The sequence below is a fragment of the Saccostrea echinata genome, unplaced genomic scaffold, assembly GCF_033153115.1.
Source record: "Saccostrea echinata isolate AGI-Se365-2 ecotype Australia unplaced genomic scaffold, CSIRO_AGI_Sech_v1 ptg000025l, whole genome shotgun sequence".
Taxonomy (NCBI): domain Eukaryota; kingdom Metazoa; phylum Mollusca; class Bivalvia; order Ostreida; family Ostreidae; genus Saccostrea; species Saccostrea echinata.
The window spans coordinates 26,099,604-26,122,567 of record NW_026889774.1 but is presented as its reverse complement, the minus strand read 5'-3'; the positions used below and the strand labels follow the sequence as shown (position 1 = coordinate 26,122,567).

At 34.4% G+C, this 22,964-nt stretch overlaps 2 protein-coding genes across 2 annotated transcripts; one reads left to right on the top strand and one right to left on the bottom strand.

The window, feature by feature from the left end:
• Positions 1-1,939: 1,939 nt before the first annotated feature.
• Positions 1,940-8,116, bottom strand: LOC133192782 (COP9 signalosome complex subunit 6-like). Its single transcript, XM_061328787.1, has 10 exons — positions 7,879-8,116; positions 6,933-7,064; positions 5,915-6,003; positions 5,657-5,719; positions 5,522-5,569; positions 4,860-4,974; positions 4,041-4,133; positions 3,339-3,439; positions 2,747-2,815; positions 1,940-2,177 (listed from the first exon to the last, which is right to left on the bottom strand). Exons 1-10 carry the CDS (start codon positions 8,033-8,035, stop codon positions 2,106-2,108), a joined length of 939 nt encoding a protein of 312 aa, XP_061184771.1. The 5' UTR covers positions 8,036-8,116; the 3' UTR covers positions 1,940-2,105.
• A 4,288-nt stretch (positions 8,117-12,404) lies between these two features.
• On the top strand, positions 12,405-15,259 carry LOC133192780 (uncharacterized). Its single transcript, XM_061328786.1, has 2 exons — positions 12,405-13,606; positions 14,883-15,259. Exons 1-2 carry the CDS (start codon positions 12,416-12,418, stop codon positions 15,201-15,203), a joined length of 1,512 nt encoding a protein of 503 aa, XP_061184770.1. The 5' UTR covers positions 12,405-12,415; the 3' UTR covers positions 15,204-15,259.
• The last annotated feature ends 7,705 nt before the right edge of the window (positions 15,260-22,964 follow it).

Here is a 22,964-nt window from a genome sequence, read left to right as displayed (position 1 = left end):
GCAGTGAGGGACCTTTTTCATGCCAGCACGTCAAAATTGAATGTACGCTATATAATGAAGCTTTTACATAAGTATCATTTCTTCTGACCCAGTAGTTCTTTTCTCACAGTGGTTCTTGAGAAGATTTTTAAAAGGTGTCACTAAATTTTTACTAATTCCTAACAACTTACCTTGAAAGAGGGCATGGCCCTTTATTTGAACAAACTTGAATCCCTTTTATCCACGGATGCTTTGGGACAAGTTTGGTTGTAATTGACCCACTAGTTCTTGAGAAGAAGCTGAAATTGTGAAAAGTTTACAGACAAAGGGACAGAGGGACGGTCAGACAAAATTAAATGTGATCAGAAAAGTTCACTTGAACTTCCAGTTCAGGGGACTAAAATGTCGACCTCTACACCAATTATATCGGTACATGATTCTTTATAAGAATAAAGCAAAGAATAATTTCCAAATAATCATTACTAGTGAACAAAAAACTATTACCTCCAAGTATATACATGTATTAAATATCCGTCAAAACAATAAATCGACGACAATATATGCCGACCTTGACTGTACATATTGTCGCCGACGACAATATGTGCTGGTGCTTGACTGTACATTTTGTCGTCCATTATGCAGGAGGAAAATAAGGCATGTCTCGGTACATATTGTCGCCGGCGACAATATGTACCGATTAACGACAATATGTGCAGTGAGGGTAGGTACATATTGTCGCCGACGACAATATGTACAAAACGACAATATGTACCGTCACACCCGTCCAGTGCAATGAAAAAGAAATATTTTTGGTTCGATCCTCGCATGGAGCGTTAATATATTTTTAAAGTACAAACAATCAATTCTTTTGTCAGTTTAATTGTATGTACTTATTTATTTTCAATTAGATAAATTCTGGTTCTGTTGCACCGAAAGCGAAAGCAATTCTTCCAACCTACTGACACTTTAATATATACAATCATGTACTTTTAATTGCATTTAACTATACCCTATATGCGTTTATCATTTATGTGAAGCGTTACTAAGTTTTACATGTAGTAATTATTAAGATGAGGGGAGTGATATATTAAATATGACAAAGTATTTCAAACTGAATGTAACATTTTTCCATATGCGTAATTTTGTAAAGTATGTCCAGCTGTGGTCAACCGACCAAATCGTAGACATTTAAACTATAATTGTTTCGTACGCCTTATTCCTGCAGATCACACGCCAAACACGCCCATCTTCTTTGTGTGATGATTGGTAGCATCATTCATTTTATAACTGGTATCGTATTTCATGTGTAGCAGTGGCATTGTCAATGAACGATATAAAATTTTGACATACGGCCTTCTATTTGCTTGGGACTGTAAAATACAAAGAAATGCTTTAGGGATTTCATTTTCCTACTCAGAAGACAACCTTTAATTTCTCTGCATATCTGACAGAGATCTGGTACACACCCTTCTATTCGTGTATGCACTACTGCTGTACTCCGATAGGCATCACACTCAATAGTTGAATTTCCATCTAAAAGTAACGGAAAATGACGTCCACCTAGAAAACACGAACCCCTCTTCAAACGGTAAGAAGAGTCATCTATTTGAAGAAAATTGACTGAAAGTGTCTTGTCTTCTCCTTCCCTCCTAGAAAATTTCAACATACATAATGACGGGATGAGAAAATTCAGGAATAAAAAGAAAAAAAAATTATTGTTTCCTGGAGGTTAAAAAAAGTTTTGAGTCTGGCCATTTTTAGCCAGTCGGAGAAGGCAAACAATCAACTGTTTAAAGATGGCCTAATAGATTTGTACCATTAAGGAATGTGAATACATGTACTTTTTACACATCTAAAATCAGGCTTATGCCCATCTGAGTCATAGCCACTCCTAGGGATAAGAAATTGCTATCTTCCTACTTATTTTCAATGAAGGAGGAAAAACAGAAAAAAAATATAATACATATTTAACATATATTTATTGTCGACTCATTTTCAACAACATACATCCCACATTCAGTCCTCGGAGCACTACACACAGATTCCTGTAATGAATCTGAAGCATATTAAAAATCACAGCTGGAGAGACTGGTTCCCAATCAATGAATTTAATTAGTTCTCAGCCCTCAAAAGAACAGTCCCCGCATCCTCCGACCCATGCCTTGTCTGTCATACATCACATTAAACTTGTTCACAAACTGAAAAACAAAGAAAATGTCACTTTTATCACTTTTACACATTCTGGATGAAAACAGAAAGTAAAACAAAAGAATAGACTCCAGTACCTCCCACAAGTTGCACAATATCTTTTGCCAATTTCAGTGTACATAGCAAAGTACATTTATAATAAATGGTCCACATACTATAAATTACACAAACAAGAATATTAATATTCACAGTGATCTACACAACATAATTCTGAAGGACTGAAATTACGTCACTGAAAATTTTATAACTTCTTCAGGATGTCTTTCAGTTACTTCGAATGTTGATTATTGAGTACACTAATTTTGAAGGACTGTAAATTACTCAGAATGTTCATTTGTTCCAGAGGGACTCAGAATGCATAAACAGATATTCACAGACACTTCACAAATTGAACTGCAAATCATAAAATACACTCATTCATACTGGACTTTAATATTTGAAAATCACAATGTACCTAGTTTACACTGACCTGGTTAACTGTTACACTGACCTGGTTAATTGTGTCACACTGACCTGGTTAATTGTGTCACACTGACCTGGTTAATTGTGTTACACTGACCTGGTTAATTGTGTTGCAGCCCTTCGTTATTGTACCCAGGTATGCCATTAAGCAAACGTCATTACATTGCTGCAATAAATAACAGATTATATTTATTAGTGAGAACATACCAAGAATGAATACAAAGAATTGAGATTTAAGGCATGTAACCATAAGGAAACCAATTTTGACCTATGTGTATGAATTCTTCAATAGACAGACAACACGCATTCTACAGGTCAATTATCAAAATCAACTTCAGGGTCTAAAGCAATGTTTTAATTTGCAAAAAAGAATAAATGATTATCCAAAAACATCACTTTTCTAACTTATCTTAAGTGTTACAGGTTTTATCCTGTCAGAAGCAGAAACATTTTGTGGGTTATATAATCAATATTAGATCCTAGAGAAGGCAAGAATGATAGAGTTACTGCCCTTTGATGAAATCCTACACATGCAATATCAATAACCTTCAAAACTTTTACAATTTTCTCTGATCATTCCCTGTCCTTAAGTAGTTAGCTAAGGCCTAGGTAAAATTTCAGCAATAAGTCAAACAAGACCTAATCTCCCTTTATCTTGAAATAACTTATATGTAGTTTATTTCTCTTACATTATAGAAGTCCTCTTTGAACTTGGGCGTGTTGAGAACAGGGAGTCGGTAACAAAGACTGTAGGCTTCCCGTAGAATGTCATGGTTCTTAGGGACTTCCCCTGTTAAACACAAAACACATATATATATAAAATAACAAAAATTTTAATGCTTCCTGAATGTAGAATATTGTTCAGAATTGTCTTTTAACACAAAAATCATACATTATGTGGTCTTTTTTCTGTAGCTTTATTTGACACAAAAGTGGTGCTTGAGTACTATATATATATAATTGTGCATTTAACAACCCTTGTCTTTATAAAATTTTCCTATTTTTTGATATGATTCAAAAATAAAAATGTTAGCTTTAATCATCAATAACTGACAAAACTGTGATGAAAATACTAAAGTATTCTCCCCCCCCTCAAAAAATGCATTTATTATATTTGTAAATGGATAACATCTTTCCTTTCCTTTTAGCTACAAGAATGACCAGTCTTACGTACTAACCTGTACAGCCTTAATGTATTCCAGTACAAGAGTTATTTATCTTACATACCAGCCTCTACAGCCTTAATGTACTTCATTACAAGAGTTATTTATCTTACATACCAGCCTGTACATCCTTAATGTACTCCAGTACAAGAGTTATATATTTTATACATGTATAACAGCCTGTTCAGTCTTAATGTACTCCAGTACAGAGTTATCTATCTTACTTACCAGCCTGTACAGCCTTAATGTACTCCAGTATAAGCTTGACCCGACTGTGTAACATCTTGATAGAACTGTGTTGGGCAATTAGGTGTTCTGCAACTACAAGAAAGAGAAAAAGATTTTATTACCAGAGGAGACATTGACACAAACCCCAGGCTTTAATTCCCCTAGAAAGATCATAAAAAAACCAACCCCTCTATATACAACAGTGTTCAAAATCTCAATTCAATATTTTTTAAAAGTTCACCTCCCCACCAGCAAGGACCTTATCTCCAGAAAATAAGATTGAAATCCCCAGGAAACTGAACTTTAATCTGCAGGTATTCTGTATTCATTGGTGTATGAAATCTCATTTATACTCATAAATGTATGAAAGTTTAGTTCAAATAACCTCTAGTAAACAGAATTTCTTTGAATATGAGTTAATTAATGAAAGGGCCATAACTCCAACAAAATGACCCCTATGCCCTACAAGTGTTCGGAACCTCCATCAAATAACTCAAAAAAAATTTTGGGAATGAGAAAAGATGTAAAGAGAAATGAAGACAAAACATACAGTCAATCCAGTTTCATTGTAAGGTCATCAATAAATCAAATTAAAGCACACAATATATATACTCATTGATTTCAATACATTTATTATTTTCTACAAAACTTTCTTGCAATTTCCTCAGGTAATAAAATAATATTTTATTGTACATTGAAAATGCACACTACATTAGTCTGAGTAAAGACAATATGTCAAAATGATCGTACCATCTCTATACATGCACTACTATGTCAGAACCACTGGTCTACCATTAATTCTAGGAAGAAACAACATACCTGATGACCCTTCACCCGTATCTGATGTAGACATCCGTGCCACATGATCCACCCCTATCCTCTCTGCCTCCTCAGTAGCCAGTGTGTATTGTAGCTCCACGAATAACATAGTGGCCTGTCAGAAAAATATGTAATAGGTTTATCACTGACCAAAACTGATGTGTTTCAAATAGCTACATCTGAAATTCTGATCAAAACATCAAGTACCAGAGATATGTCAAATACCAGGGATATGTCAAATACAAGGGATATGTCAAATACCAGAGATATGTCATATAGCAGGGATATGTCAAATACCAGAGATATGTCAAATACCAGGGATATGTCAAATACCAGAGATATGTCAAATACCAGGGATATGTCAAATACCAGAGATATGTCAAATACCAGGGATATGTCAAATACAAGGGATATGTCAAATACCAGAGATATGTCAAATACCAGGGATATGTCAAATACAAGGGATATGTCAAATACCAGGGATATGTCAAATACCAGGGATATGTCAAATACCAGGGATATGTCAAATACCAGGGATATGTCAAATACCAGGGATATGTCAAATATACATGTAGAAGACAGAGAAATTGAGTATACCCTATAGGTTATAATTAATCCCTCTCAACCAAAAAATGGATACATGTACATGTTTATATACTTACTTCATTGTTGACAAGATCGATTACTGACTCATAGATTGTCACAGGGAGCTGCAATAGACAAGGTGTAAATATATATGTAACTCAATATCACACACTAGAAACACATCAAATCAAGTGAAACAGAAGAGTACTCACATCTGACTGTCGAGCGAGGGGATTCAATCTGACAAATATGGGACTCTCATTTATCTGACAGATCTGCGAGGAAAAAATTATATATATATATCACACAAACTGGAAAACAATGTGATCAGGATCTAAATGCATTGCATATTCCATAGTGTCCTTTAAAAAGTCTTCAATGATATTCTTTGCAAAAAGAATGAAGAATTCATAATTTATAAATAGTTTGTTTATCTTAAATTCCTTGACCTTTTACCTGTGACCTCTCACCTGTTTGTGAATTTTGATATCAGAGAAAGTGGGTGTGTCTCCAGTTGAGTACCATCCCAGGAAATCCATGTCACTAAACACCTGTTTAACTGTAAATCAGAAATATTTCACAGTGGCTATATCATTAAATATATCGTTATCATGTTATATGCTTGTTTATCCTACCAAATATATACAGAATTTGACTTCTACTATAAGAAGTCAATAATGAGTTGGTATTAACCATTGTTTTTGCATGTCACTTTTGCATATTCATGATTTTTATGTTCTTCTTAAAAAATGATAAGATAAGCTAGAACATGTTATGTAGCTAAATGCACCACAGAAAATACAAACTGAATAACTGAGGGTATTTCTGTTGGTGTATGGTTCTAAACTATCCTCAGGTAAAATTCTGATATGATCCATGTCTCCTTATGATGTATGGATACTAATACTGTATACAGGGAAATTTTCGCACCCATTTTATTTTCGCACCTTTTGCCCTACTCAAAGGTGGGCAAATTTAAAACAGGGCAAATTTAAAGAACACAGTATAATTTCTTAAACAGAACAGTAACTGGGCGAATTTAAAATGTGGCAAAATTGTTTGCAAGTGTCAAAGGGGGAAAATAACATGGGGCGAAAATTACGCTGAATACAGTAGTAAAAAAACATTGCCTAACTCAACAGTTTTCAAAATCAGAAAATGCATGTTCATTGAAATGTAAATAAAAAGACTAAATTGTTCATTCATAAAACTGAGATCCTCACTTAACATATATATATATATGTATATATATGTGTATATATATATATATATATATATATATATATATATATATATATATATATATATATATATATATATATATTTGAATCCGGAATCCGTATATTCACAACACTGAGCATCTACATGTTATATGAAGTTAACCTCTGAAAAGGTCACTGACACTTACAACCCTCCACCTCACACCCTTCTCACATTGTTTTATGTTGTGTCGTGTGAGTGCATGAGTGTTGTGTGTGTTGTACATACACTGTTCCTCTTTTGTGTTGTAGTATTCCATGTTGAGGATTATCTCGCCTTCTATCAAATCAAACAGCAGCTCGAACGAGTTCATCACCTCAATATTTCGTCCCTTTTGTTTACCAATCACTGCACCTAGAACTGAGAACAGACTTACGATACTGAGATATTATTATTGAGATATTACTGATAATATAGATGATATATGTACATGTCATGTACATTATGTACATGTAATGTACATACAATGTATGTGTAAACTCATTTAACAGGTTGAGACCTGTTATAATCACCACTTGCCCAAATGGGATATAATAAACCGTCTCTGGGATATAATATCCCAAATGGGATATAAATTTACATTGCAAACAATGAAATTTTTTATTTTGGTAATAAATATCATAAATCCGCATCAAAATACTTACAAAGAAATAACTTTTGGCAAGCAAGTTTTTTCTGCAACCCTACAGTTTGTTTGATTGATCCCCAAGAAGTTTAGGAACTACCAGGAGATCATTCTCCTAAACAGTGGGCATACAGAAAAACTTGTTCACCAAATGTTATTCCTTTATAAGTATCTTGATACGGATTTATGGTATTTATTGCCACAATAAAAATTTTCATATTTTGCACCGTAAATTTATCATGTTTATATTCTATTTGGGATATTACATCTCATTGACAAACGGGCTATTATATCCCATTTTGGCGATTGGTCCCAACCTGTTTAATTTTTTTTGAAAGCGCTCAAGAGACATTTATGCCATCATTAGATTTAATATTACCTTGAATTATTTATAATAGAATATGGAGACAAACTTGACAAACAATAACTATGGGAATGTTGCCCAATTCCTTAAATTTCGGTCAGTTCTAGCTAAATATGGACGTTTTTTTTTTAAAGCAACATAACTAACATTCAATCATTTACATTGTTTACATACACTTGCATTACCTTGTGTAGGTTTGCCTTCTTGTGCTCGTACTCGAGTCCAGTGTTCCGATATGTTCATGATGACCAGAGGGTGCAGTGATACGGACACGCTACCGGGGCAACTTGTGGACGCCATCACACCTCCACTTGGTCCGTCCACTTCCATTTTACCAGCCATTTCTTAGCAGAATATGGCAAATGCTCCCTATTCAGTCAATCACTCAATCACAGCCTATTTTTAACGAGTATTAACAGTATTTCTCTTTTTTCGTTGTTTTCCAGTGTTCTGTATTTTTGTTACTTCGATCCCGATCTCTAATAGCTTTTCTCGTTAAAGGGGCCTGGACACAGTTGCATTGTTTACAACTTTAAAATGTCTATTTTTATTTTAAAAAAATTTACTTCAGTTTAATGATTTGAACTTGTACGAATATTCTAAGAATTCAATGACAACGACATTCTTCATAACATCACGTCAAACACCTGTGTTTGTAAACAGGGCACGAGCTCTGTTATTGTTAGTGTTTACGTTTTACCGGGTGTGTTCAATTTGTTTAGTCTGTACATATCACTGAGCACGGACTGACAATATTGGAGAGTTGATTTCGCTTTCTCGCATATCTTCTCAGAACTTTCTGATTACAGTTTATTAATACGCAACAGAATTTCTACTTTTATTTAGCATTTTGGATAAAGTTAACTTTGTGTCAATCAAACGCGTCCCGAAATGCGTAGTTTAATAATTTCCAGATAAAAGAAGTTTCTAAATTAACTTGCTTTTGATATATTTCGGTGTAAAATGCTCTGACAATATATAAGTCATGACATTGTTTAGAAAATTTTAGAAAATATGGGCTTCAAATCTGTGTCCCAGCCTCTTTAAATTTTTGATGTTGTATGACATGTCAAACGTAGCAATATTCGATCCTTTCCATTTGTATTGTATAATTTCATTTGTATTCTAATTTTCCATTCGTATTGTGTATTTTTATATGTATTGTGTGAAATACTGTCATGGACAGTAATCAAGCTCAAAAGTCCATTGGAACAATACAAATTGGGAGCAGAGCAAACACAGACCTCTAAAAACATCAGAGGTACATGGGATCAGGTGTCATGGACTAATAAGCATCTACTGTCGACCGATCACATCCGCCGTGTACTGCTTGTCATGAGCGGGCAAACGGAAAAATCCGTAAACAATTCAGGAAAAAATAATGGCCTAACAATTTCAGAGAATCTGTGAAATTTCATTTGTACACTGTATAATTTTCCATGTATTGTATATTTCAATTTAATACCACATTCATTTTTTATTTTTATATTATACATATTTTCTATTAGTATTCTATGATTTCTATTTGTATTTTATATTTCGTTATCAATATTGTATAATGTTTGTTGTATTGTACAATACAACATTTACATTTTATAAATAAATGTTTCAGTTTGTTTGGTACGTAAATTCTATTTGTATTGATTTCAATAACAAACTTTATTTCTATTCTTTAATGTCACGATGGTTATGTCAAATTTTGTATCATAATACTTCGTGACCTTGACCTTTGATATCTGACCTCGAGTCTGACACACCTCTCGGAAATTTAGGTCATTTACAAATCTCAATTTAAGTTCAAATTCGCTTCATTTTATGCATAAAAAATCTATACATGATTAGTAGCAGATTAGTACAAAGGCCCCTGGTAGATCCTTACACCACTTGCTGGATCCACCCATGGTGCATCGCACAAACACTCGTTTTTGATAAGTAAGATATTAATGTCAAACGATTAGGCTATCAAACTCCAAAGTGTACATGAGCAAGCAAAACGGTAATTTAACAATTCTAGCGTAAATAAAACCGATGAAATACTTGTTTGTTTTCATGATTCCGCGGTTAAAGTTCCTTTCAAATATCCCACTTACTGCGTAGTGTAGCAAAGTTTTATACCCTCCTTTGTGTTGGAAAACGATTTGTCAATATTTATACGTTAAATAAGCATTAATTTGACAAATGAAGACCCGTCCTGATATTGATTTTATAAATTATAAGATAAATGTTAGTCCACTGCAGAGACATGCGTTTTTTTTTTTTTTTTTACTAAGCCCTTTCTGCGTTTTCATTTTTTGACAATTGATAAATTGTGGGGGATAAGGATTTTCCCCAGCAAGATTAGAGAATTCCTAAAAGTGAGAAAAGACGGGACCAGCGGCCAGTCATCGGCAAAGGTAAGCACAATATTTCTTAGTATTTTGATTTTGAGATCATCACCTTTAGATCAAATACAAATTTATTTTTATTGTGTTTGCTTTATTATTTGGAAACTTCTTATTCTATAACAATAGCTTAAAATCGTATTTATTAAGATATAAACAATCTTTAGTAGATTACAGACAAATTTGAGAGAGAGAGAGAGAGTCGACGTCATTTGAACTCTAAGGACAACTGTACTAATAGCAGGTTCTAAGGTCAAATTAAAAAAAAAACGATGTCGAGTCTGTTACGCGGAAACAGAATTTTAAGTTTTGTATACATGTATTTTTTTGTGAGAAATACATTGTCATTTCCTGTATCTTAACTATATATATATACAAAATTTTTCGAATAATTTACAGACATCTACATGTAATCACATAATAAGGTATGTATATCGTTGAAAATCAAAATCTCTCTCTCTCTCTCTCTCTCTCTGTGTATAAAGATTCTCTCTCTCTCTCTCTCAGTAAAAGTGCATTCCATACGTACATTGTAAGCATTCAGGAAATGATATATATACACTGTAGAGTCACAGTATTTCAAACCTATATATAATAATACCTCATCACATTTTAATTACTTGAAGCTATGAAAAAAATAACGTAGCACATTAGGGTGCTTTCATACTGATCTGGTACAAGGAAGAAGTTTTGGAATTGTTCAGAGCAAGTTACTTTTTTAAACATTTCACCTCTAAGCTTTTGTCCTTGGGGACAAGGGAGTGAATGGATTAGAACGTCTCTCTTTAAAAAAAAAAAAAAAAAAAAAAAAAAAAAAACACACATGAATTTCTTTTCACTAATTGCAAGGATATATTTAACAACGTTACAACAGACTGACTAACAACAGAATTTCTATGGAGGGTTCGCTTATTAAAGTTAGTTCCGAAAGAGGAATAAGAGCATTCATTTCGAATCCGCTAACTTCAATATTTGCATACATGTACACCTCTTTCTTTCAACAAAAATCCACAAAAACGCAGCACTTCAATCATAAAACAGTCTTAACTTTTGTAAAGTATACTTTTATAGCTCGGATTTCATAAGTTCGCAAATACGACCATCAAGACAGATTATCTTGACTTAACAATCCCCCTCCAATAGCAAATTTAAACACGATTCTGTTTTGTATTAGAAAAAGAGATTATTCGGACTTTAACCAGGAATCAATAAGCAGTTATTGGATCTTGATCCCGTATCCAGCCGAGAAATTGACGATAAACTCTGGCAATTTCAAAGAAAAATCTTGACTACTAATATCTTTCCCAGCGGAAAAGATTTTTCTTGTTACAATTACCCACGATGGTTTTAAATTTAATTCGTCTCTGGCAAATATTATTTTAATTTATCCCCCAGATAGAAAAAAAAACCTACGCTATAAATTAACCATCTTTTTGAATTTATCAGCCAACACACTTCAGAAATTTTGATTACAATCCCTGCGGGTTGGTGTCAACTTTTTATTCATGTAAAAAGTGCAGTACATGTATACATATATAAATATGCTATTTTTTAAAATTATAATAGGAAGATTTTTTATTTGTTATTTAATTAGTGAGGGTACACTAGATGCTCGCAAATATATATACGTCTGTTTTTAATTTAAACATGTTAAAGACACGATGGGGGAAGTACACAGTATATAACAATTTTCTAAAAATAGAAAGGATGAAACATAGCAGAAAATAAATTTCTTATTTCTTCTTTTTCAGCTGATCCAAGGATGAGTTTTATTGATTATTTATTGATTCTACAAATGCCGACATCAACTGCGCATGCCCAACTGAATTTCCCTTCGGACGGAATAATGAAATGCCAATTTCTAAACTCGCATATAGTTCTTTTTAATTAAACATCACACTAGAGTTGTACGCTGCAATTTATTTTATAAAGAAGAGATAACAAATCTAAAACTGATGAATAACAACTTCATTATCAATGCTCGACTTTGTCTCTTGTTTATCTGTATATAGTCTACAAAGATAACACGGAAACTTGTCGGACAGCGACACACACAGACGGAGACATCTCAAGCTGGAGGGATGTAAAAGGTGGTTAGGCGAAATCAGAGATTTCTTTTAATGGATAATTAAGCATTGTAGATCTGTCCACATCAAGTGAAAGTTTTCTCCGTCATTCATTGGTGTTTGTGACCTACTGAGACGCTATAAAATGTCTTCCCCATAGGATACCAGAGAGTAATACCTCTTTGAGACTCCTTGTAATAATTTTGGAAATTGTGAGAGCTCCCGAGAGATAGTCTGTGGACAGTATATATAACATAAAAGATCTAGAGAAAACCATGTATAGCGATCACGGGGTCTCTCTATCAAAAGAGATCGAAAACGAGGCTTTGTGCTTGCAACACAAAGATCAGAAACCGAGTATGTTCTGTCGTGACTGTGAAATACTCACTTGTAAAATATGTTGGAAGGAGAAACATTGCGGCCATGAGCAGGCAGATCTGAAGAAAATAGCCGATGAACTCCGAATTCAGCTTGTGCAGAGGGTTAATTTTGCTCGAAAGACAACATTACCCAATCTGAGGAAAATATCTGATGAGATCCGAATAAATCGAGAAGAATATATGAAACACGGTGCTTATTTAAGACTAGAAATTACGGATAGAACAAAACATTTAAAATCACAACTAGATTTAACATGTGAAGCCATTTTAAACGATTTAAGTGAACGTGAGGATGCGGATACGAGGTCACTAGAGACATCTGCCACAGCTGTTAGAGCGGAACTGGAATGCACCGCTGCTCTACTGACTGCCTCTGATTTAGAGATCAAAAGTGAACAAGATGAAGTTTTCATAATATTTGCCCAAAAAGCCATCTCTAAGTTAACCAGTACACAATGTTCCAAGTCATTTAAGCCAATTTGTCCCCCGACCTTCGTATCAAGTGATTCTATTAATAGAAGTGCTATAGAGAAACTTTACGGGTACTTGCAGCAGGAGAATTCAACAATTTATCAAGAGAAAGAGGAACATTTTCAGAATGCGCAACATACTTCCAGTCACGTCAAAGTAGTCATTGGTCACGTCACACACTTGACGCTTGCGAATAACGATGCAGCATACTGCATTCGAACACTACCAAACGGTCACGCATGGGTTGGCACAGGTGCACAATCGGTAAGGCTAGTAGACGCTAAAGGGGAAGTGCTGGATGAAGTATTTTTAGATTTCTACCCGTATAATCTTGCAATACTCAACGACACACTTCTTCTCTCTAATGGACAATTAATCAAAGCAATAAACAATGGTGAAATATCGGACTTTTTTAACGCTGCACCATTTTATTCTCAGGGAATATGCAGAACGAGTGAAAGCGAAATCCTCATATGCTTGGCGAAAAGGGATGAAGGAAAAATTCTTCGCTTGAATAGCTGTGGAAAAACTTTGCAAAAAATTCAATTCGATGCCAGTGGAAAACCCCTATATCGAAGCCCGACAAAAGTGTCTGAGAGCTCACGTAACGGTGATATCATTTAATTTCTATAAAATAATTGATTCTGATTGGATAAAAAATTCTTTTGATAACTGCATCAATAGAATCTGGAGTTCACTTGCACTTGACAGCCGGAACTACTTTGGCTAACTTGACATGTATATTTCAGCTTCCATATTACTTTGTGAAAGAAAATGATTTTACTCTATTTTCCTGAATTTCAAAATTTGTCCGTTACGTTCCCGAGTTATTTTCTACTTTCGTTTCTTTTCGAATTATCCCCCTTTGCTAAACAAATCAGATCGTCTGCAAATGACAACAATGCAGTTGCGTGAAAAAAGGAAAGAAATCATCATACATATGTTAAATGTTTTTCTTTGAGATAACTGGTATGAACAATAGAACTGTGAAGAAATGTTTTTATGCTACCAAAGCGGGGAAATGCCGTTAATCTGTTAATTCTTAGGAAACGAATGCATGAGAAAAACGACGCTGAGCGAGGACGGGTATTCTTTCAAAGTTAAACAGTCGGCGACAGACTCTTCCAGATTTTGAAGCGTGTTGTATTATGCATGGATATTTTGTGATACGTATATATATGTTCGATTTGAAATTCAGATGAAGAGATGCGCATATGAAACCGAAAATTTCTGTGAACTTTATTTGAGTAGCTTCCCTTTACATTTACGAATCTAAAGATATCAGCTTACTGGAGGAACATAGCAAAAATTAATAACACAACAGGTAAGTTTTTGTGTTAAAACTGTTTTTGATAGAAAAAGTTAGTAATGACACAACAATATTTGAACATGTTGTTTGTTCGTAATACTCTGTGTCTGAAAATTTAGGCAACTAAGCTAGGCCTATATGTTGGACAGTCATTCGATCGTTCTAAGGTTAAATCTCATCATTGAAAGATAAATATCAAATGATAAGAAATAAATCTCATAATTTTTTCTTTGGTCGATGTATCATAGAAAGCTTGGACGTAAAATTTCATCAATCCAATGCGCGTAGATCTGTACATTCAGCCATTTTGAATTTCAGCAACGTTGTTATGATGTATTCCTACGCACCGTCTTCGATGCTTAAATTAAATATTAAAGTGAGAGAAAGTTTCATTTTATTATTTTTAAATCATAATTAAATGATAAGAAATGAAAGTAATATTTTTTTCTTTGACCGAAGTATCAAACAAAAATTTGGACGGAAAACGTTTTCATCAATGCGCTACGCGCATTGATGACGTTTTCCGTCCAAATTTTTGTTTGATACTTCGGTCAAAGAAAAAATATTACATTCATTTCTTAAATCTGTGTGTCGGATTCTGCAGAAAATAGTGTCATTGTGGTGGATAAATCCGGATGTCTTCGATTCATTTACCGTGGGTTGGAGGGCGACACCTTTTCGCCATTTTACGTCACTTACGATTCCTTTGGAAACATTCTGATCGGCGATAATAGTCATTTCCGGATTCATCTCGTTGATAAAGATGGTTTCTTCCTGCAGTACATACTCACGGTAGAGGACGGCCTCTACTCACCCTGGGGCCTCGATGTGGACGAGAAAAAGAACCTTTGGGTGGGAACATTGTCGAGTAAAATCTGGATTGTGGAATATATCGGTTCATAGTAAAATCTGGATTGTGGAATACATGTATATCGGTTCATAGTAATGTCTGGATTGTGGAATATCTCGATTCATAGCTTAATCGGATTATGGAATAATCAATTTTCTATGAATTATAGGCAAAATCTAGATTATACATTACATCGGGTTATAAAAAGTATAGATTGTTGAATGTATTATAATATTAAATTTTAGTTTACACAATGTGAATTTGTCGGTTTAGAGCAGATGGGATCCATAGACTGGTAAATAGGATATACGTGTAAATAAGCAGAGTACCTGTCCTCCTTATTATGAATAAAATTAAAATTTATAAATATTTGTTCATTTTCCTTTGGCCGTGTATCACGAGGCGCAATAATTTCTGATTAATTTGATTGATGGGACTTTGGATGGACCCCATTAGTAATAGTTATAACATCCGTAATAAAGGTAGAGCAATGGACTTTATACATTGTGCGTTCCTTGTATGTTTCATACATTTAATAAAGTACTTATTAGTGCATGTTATCAAAAGCAATAGTACGTACAAGCTATATCGTTTACGGGCGTAATATTTTGTTGTTTACTCCGAATTGGACAAATACCCATAGGGGCTCGGCTTCAGGACAGTGTATTCAGTATACAATGAATTGTGTGTTTAAATAACTTATAATAATTAATAAAAATCGAAAATCGCTGAAATTCGCGATTTAAAAAAAAAAAATCATATTTCCAATGTACATTAAAAAGTTTCTTTTATTATTATAATTATATACATTGAAATACGAATTTCAGCGATTTTCGATTATTACTATAATCAGTTTATTTAGACATATATAGAAAAACACACAATGCACAAAATACACCATCCTGAAATCCAGGCTCTATATATGCAATATCATCAGATGAAATGTATGTACTGCACAAATCGGCAGGAACCCCCCCCCCCCCCCTGTTGTTTATCATTTGATTAGTGTTTAATTAAGAAATGCATTTAATTTTTGAAGATTCATGAGGATATGAACTACGACGCTTCACGCCGGCATATTTCATGAAGCGCGTTGTAGTTCATGTACCTCGTGAATTTTCAAAAATTAAATTCATTTCTTATATTTACATTATTTTCTGATGAGTTACCACAAATATTCAAGATGCCATTCAACTATCATTTTTAAAGGAAAACGTTTGCACTATAGTTTTGACGTCAAGTACGGTATTATGACGTAACAATGGAGATATTCATGCTCATCCATGGCCGTTCATGAGAAAATGAACAGTCTTCTAATTTGCAAAGAATCTTTTAAAGGAACAATATTTGGAAATGTAAATATAGAAAAATAAAATAAATGAAACGTTTACTTATTATTTGTGTGTGTGTATGAATCGTATTTGAGAGAAAGTCCTAATGTTTAAACACAGTTATAGTTTGATATTGCTATGAATTTATTCAACTTCATATTCACGTATAATATCATTTTTCCCCCACAAAGTACAATTTAAACATCTTTAAAAAAAAAACTTTTGTTTCTGATCGTTGTTTTTGAATAAGTAACTGAAATTGCAATTGTAAAAGAAAACCTACATAAATTCTTTGTCCTCACATGTAAAAACTTCTCTAATAAAACCAATCCCTGGAGTTCTTTAACTATACTTTAATTCGGTGTTATTTGTACTTTTGTGTTGCCCTGAAATTAGACAGGCTTTTTCCGTAATATTGATAAATCTTATTCAGTGTCTATACACACAGGAGGGGGATTTCAGATAACCCTAATTCAAGTGCAATCGCATCTAACTGATATCTTTATCCAGGTAGATCGGTGCATTTGAATTATTCGTTGTTTAATATGCCATTTATAATGTTTGATAAGCGATTTAGAGGATGCTGAATTAATATCTTGATGTTGAAAATGAAATGCCTAAGAACTGTATGAGCAGACTCACCCCTACGACCCTCCACGCAAGCCGGGTCCAATTTTCAGTTATATTTAAGGATGAATTCTTCTCATATATTGTATTTAAAAATCAATGAAATTTTCATAGATTCGAGAAACCAATATCACTAAGTGGTGGTACCAGTTAAATTTATTTTGACCATCTTATTTTAGGAGCAAGGCCAGGTCAAGGTCATTATTTCTTTTTGCATAAAAAGTTGATATTACATAGAATCTATCAGATGATTCAACCAAAATGAGATAAATAATGTAATGAAAACAGACACCGCTAACCCTAATTTCCTCTGTTTTCTCCAAATTTTAGTGAATATTAGTAATTTTATGTGCTTTGTATATTCAAATTTTTCTTATTTTTACATTTGGTGAAGTGGGCATATAAAGATACAAAATAAAAAATAGTTTTGTTTGTTTGATAAGAGAGAATGACACTTTTTCTGATTTTTTGCTCAAATCTGTTTTTAGACTGAAAACTATCAAAAGCTAACAAGGTTGTAGTTAGTTTGGAAAATAATATTTATATTTGATATAATTTATAATTTAAAACTTAAGCCGGTTCATAATAACTTATTTCATTTACTTCAGAAAATTCCTTCAAGTCTTTAATTGTAGAATGTTTCCAATTAGAAACTAATATTTTTAATTCTGTAGCAAATTTGAGGCAGAAAAAGTAAATATTTTCATACACCGCTGTTCCGCCAATATATATATATATATATATATATATATATATATATATATATATATATATATATATATATATATATATATATATATATATATATATATATATAGTCCCTGCTAGATTTTAAACTCAGTTACCATTTCTATTTAAAGTTGTAAAATTGTAAGGAGAAAAGAAAAATATGATCTTTTAAATCCCTTAAACCCCTGTCACACCGGGACTGCGTCCTCACAGCGATCGCACGGCGTCCATAAAAAATGCAAAACGCCAAGGTGAGCGCAGTAGAGTCTCCTACAGCGCCGTGACAACGCGGCAAGATCTCCACTGAACACGGTAGGGTCGCGTAGGGTCTCCTAGAACGCCAGGGGACGGCGCGCACTTTGGGTATGCACAAAGTACGCGCCGTGTGATCGCGGTCTGATAAGAACGCAGTAAAAACGTAGTATGATCGCCGTAACAGCGCGGTGAGATCTCCAACAACGCAGTGGGAGCTCCGTATGCACGCCTTGAAGACGCACATGATCGCAGCTTGAACTCAGTGATAGTAGACTGCGCTTCCAAGGAGATCTCGCGGAGTCCTTGGAGATGTCACTGCGTTTCAATCGCGGTTTTAACGACGCTTCTAATGAGATTAATCGTCTTGTGATTTTTTTCTGACTGCGATTACACCGCGACAACAAGGAGTTGTCACTGCGATCACTGCGCTCCCTTAAAAATTGTCGTTTCTATCGCGTCTGTTAGCGATCACGATGCGCTTTCACGGCGTTTTTAGAGCGTTGTCAGCCAGCTCACAAAACTAGAGCAATGGCCTTATATTTGATCAGCAATAATTCTAACGTATTTGTTGCATCATTTAACTTGAATCTTTAAAAAAATGTGTTACACTACTTCTTAATACATATCCATGGTTGAAGAACGCATTGTGAACGTATTGTAAACGCAGTCAACGCAGTGAAAACGCCGTGAACTCGAGGAAACAACTGCTAACACGCCGTGAAAGCTCCGCGGAACCGTAGTCAATCGCGAAGAAATCTCCTTGGGAACGCAGTAGCACGCCGCGAAAACGCCGTAGGAACGCGTTGGTCGCCGTAGGGACGCCGTGACAACTTCACATTGTGAAAATTTTACAGAAATATGTGCAATTTCCCTGCGATTCCACTGCGATTTTAAAAATTTAATAACGCCGTAATAACTCCGTGTGGACGTAGCTTGATGTGACAGGGCCCTTACATCTAAATATAAAACACATTTAAGCAAATATACTTTGAATATTTCATTTAATCAGAAACCAAACAAGAAGCTTTCCTTAATGTACATTTGAAAGCCCCCCCCCCCCCTTGCAAATCCTGTTGTATTTTCACTTACACTTAATGTACATTGGGAAGTATCCTAAACTAAGCTTCGGGAAAAGTGAAATGGTGGTACATGTATCACCTTCTCATGAATATGATTTTGGCAAGTAAATCTTTTGTTGCTTACGCGGCATATGCTACATGTAATTTGAAGATAACGAACAGTAATCAAGCTCAAAAATCTATTGAAACAAAACAAATTTGGAGCCGAGCAAACACGGATCTCTAAAACATCAGAGGTGGGATCAGGTGCTATGGAGGAGTAAGCAACCGTCATGTGACGATCCCAGTCATGATTGGGCAAACGGAAAATCCGTAGACAATTCAGTGTGAAAATAATGGCTTATCAATTTGTACAAAAAAGGTAAGTCAACATTCAATGATAGATTATACATGTACATGTATTTGCTGATAAGGTCATTGTATCGACTATAGAATTTGTGAAATGTTGACTTCAAATGAGAATGTTGATATTCTTGTTTCATCAACTTATTTGTCAAAAGCTTGCCTCGTTTTAGAAATTGTTCGTACGTAGAGGATGCCCTCTCGTATCAGATCAACTGGGAGACATAAACACCATATGCTGGTGATAAGGGTATATTGCTACACTCAGTAAATAAGGGAAGTTGACGATAGAAAAGATGAAGTCATCACGTTTATCATAAAGTTTTGTTTTTAGTTTACCACTTACGTCTTTTCCTAGTAAAATATTCAAATATGAAACATATGTGTCAGACTCTGAGGTATCTTTTATTTCCAGTTCAAAGGGATATATGGAATCAACCTAGGAATGAAAATGAATATTGTTGATAAAACGTCATCGGTTTATTTAAGAGAGAGAGAGAGAGAGCGAATTTTTCTCATGAATGTATTTGAGCTAGAAATTTTTTTTATCATCTAGAGAAATTCCGTCTTTTCCTGGAACGACTGTTTTGTCTGTAGGGAGAAGAGTTATTACTTTGTAAATTATGAACTTACCTGTAAAAATTACAATCAAAGTTAAAATGACATGATATGACTTGTCTAGATAATCATACATAACTTACGAGGAGGTACACTTTATGTCAAGAAAAGAAAAGAAATATTTGAATTGTTTTGCTAGACAAGCAAATAAAAACCATTTGTTTTGTCAGTCTTATATTACCATCATATAAACAAATACATTTGTAAAGCGGATATTTTTCTTTTTGCATCACATTCAAATGTTCCCTTTTAATATGCCATTGTGTATGTCCGTCACTTCAATTCACTTTGTATCAAAGTCTTATCCATTCCTATACGATTCCTTCAGTACTTCGTGAACTTTTCCATCTTAGTCTCTTCTTTCACTTCGACGTCTACCGTCTGAATTTGATCCTCCAAACTCTTGCCCCTTGTCTCCGGAAACAGAAGGGAGATAACTGCAGATAAAAACATCGAGCCTCCGAATAGAAAGTATAACAACCCCGGAACTGTTGTGTTCTAGACGAGAAAAAGAAAAGTGTGTAAAATACATGCAAGAGTCAAATAGGAAAAATATAAAGTTTCACTTTGCTGACATAAAACTCGAGACTCTTCATTATCATGAATATTTCACGCAAATGTAAAGCAGACAGACAAACAAAAAATGACCTATTTTAAACAAAAACTGATTAAATCAACCATATTATTCTACTCATCACAAGGACAAGTTGCTATTCTACTCACGAAAGGAAGAAGATGTTATTCTACTCACCACATGAACAAGTTGTTATTCTACTCACCAAATGAACAAGTTATTCTTCTCACCACATAAATAAGTTGTTATTCTACTCCCACATGAACAAGTTGTAATTCTACTCATCACATGAACAAGTTGTTATTCTACTCACCACGTGAACAAGTTGTTATTCTACTCACCACATGAACAAGTTATTCTTCTCACCACATGAACAAGTTGTCATTCTACTCACCAAATGAACAAGTTGTTATTCTACGCATCACATGAACAAGTTTTTATTCTACACACCACGTGAACAAGTTGTTACATGTATTCTACTCACCACATGAACAAGTTGTTATTCTGCACACAACGTGAACAAGTTGTTATTCTACACACCACGTGAACAAGTTGTTATTCTACTCACCATGTGAACAAGTTGTTATTCTACTCACTAGGTGAACAAGTTTTTATTCTACTCACCACACGAACAAGTTGTTATTCCACTCACCATGTCAATAGGTTGTTATTCTACTAACCACGTGAATAAGTTGTTATTCTACTCACCACATAGACAAGTTGTTATTCTACTCACCACGTGAACAAGTTGTTATTCTACTCATCACGTGAACAAGTTGTTATTTACTCACCACGAGAACAAGTTCTTATTCTACTCATAATACGAACAACTGGTAATTCTACTCACCACACAAACAAGTTCTTATTCTACTCATCCCACAAACAAGTTTTTATTCTACTCATCCCATGAACAAGTTGTTACTTAAGCTACTAACCACATGAATAATTACTCCACTCACCATGTGAACAAGTTACTTTTCTACTAACCACGTGAACAAGTTGTTATTCTACTACATGTAATACACGAAAAAGTTGTTATGCAACTAAGCACACGAACAAGTTGTTATTCTAGCTACTAACCATATGAATAATTGTTATTCTACTCACCACGTGAACAAGTTGAGGGGCCACCATAGCTCCAACTCGTGACACAGAACTGAGAAATCCATAAGAGATGTTTCTACAAAGCAAAATACATCATTTTTAGTTTGCTTAATTACAGTTCTAGTTGATACACTACTAACATCCACAAGTCTTCCAGTATCTAAAATTTTACATCTGCCAAGTAAATGTGAAGGGGGTTATATTCTCACCTTTATTTACTTGCCATTTTGTCCGTCTGTCTGTCCACGGTCAGAAAGTTGCGAACCGATTTCAATTCAATGTTAGGGAAACAGTTTACCTTGGTATGAGAGAAAATCAAAACATTAAGGTAAATTCAGCTAAAATGAAAATACTGTACTTTTCCCACTTTGCACCAGATAATTACAATACATCGAACAAGAGTGCGATACGCATACTTGTAAAAAAAAGATAAGTAAATTCTGGGTGTGTCATGGTGCCAACAATTATTAGATATTGCTAACACATCACAGATTCTCTTAGAACAAGAAGCAAAGAATCTGATGCCACAAAACTACAAAAAGACGTGCTTGTTATTATCCATCTCATGGATATACTGGAATATCTGTAAGCAATTCTTTATATTTTTATGACCAATTCAAATTCATAGATTCAGAAGCTAGCTTATAACTTGCAACAGATACGGTGATCTGATTTCGTAAAAATAACATTCTGAGAGTAAATACAAAAATCTTTAGGGATCCAGACAAAGAGAAAAATGTCAAGCACGGTTTTTTTAACAGGTGGACAAATAATTCAAGATCTATGCTATCAAAAAACACACATATACACACAAATGGATTTGATAAATTTAAATAATTTTTTGTAATTACGAGAGTATCGTGTATCCTGGATTGCTCATTAATTGATCACACTACTCACTGATAATTGTTGGCGCAACAGTTCTGCTGTATACGTCATCAGGACAGGCCACGCTGCTCATGTCCCCAGCTTATCCACCAGGGCAAACACTACTCACCTTATCACTGTAGGGTAGAGTTCTGTTGTGAACGTCATCAGGGCCGGCCATGCTGCTGATACCCCCAGCTTAGCCGCCAGGGCAAATCCATTGATCAACCCTGCCTTGTCAGGTACATCTGCGACAAAATACAAGGAAATAATAATAAACAGGCGCCC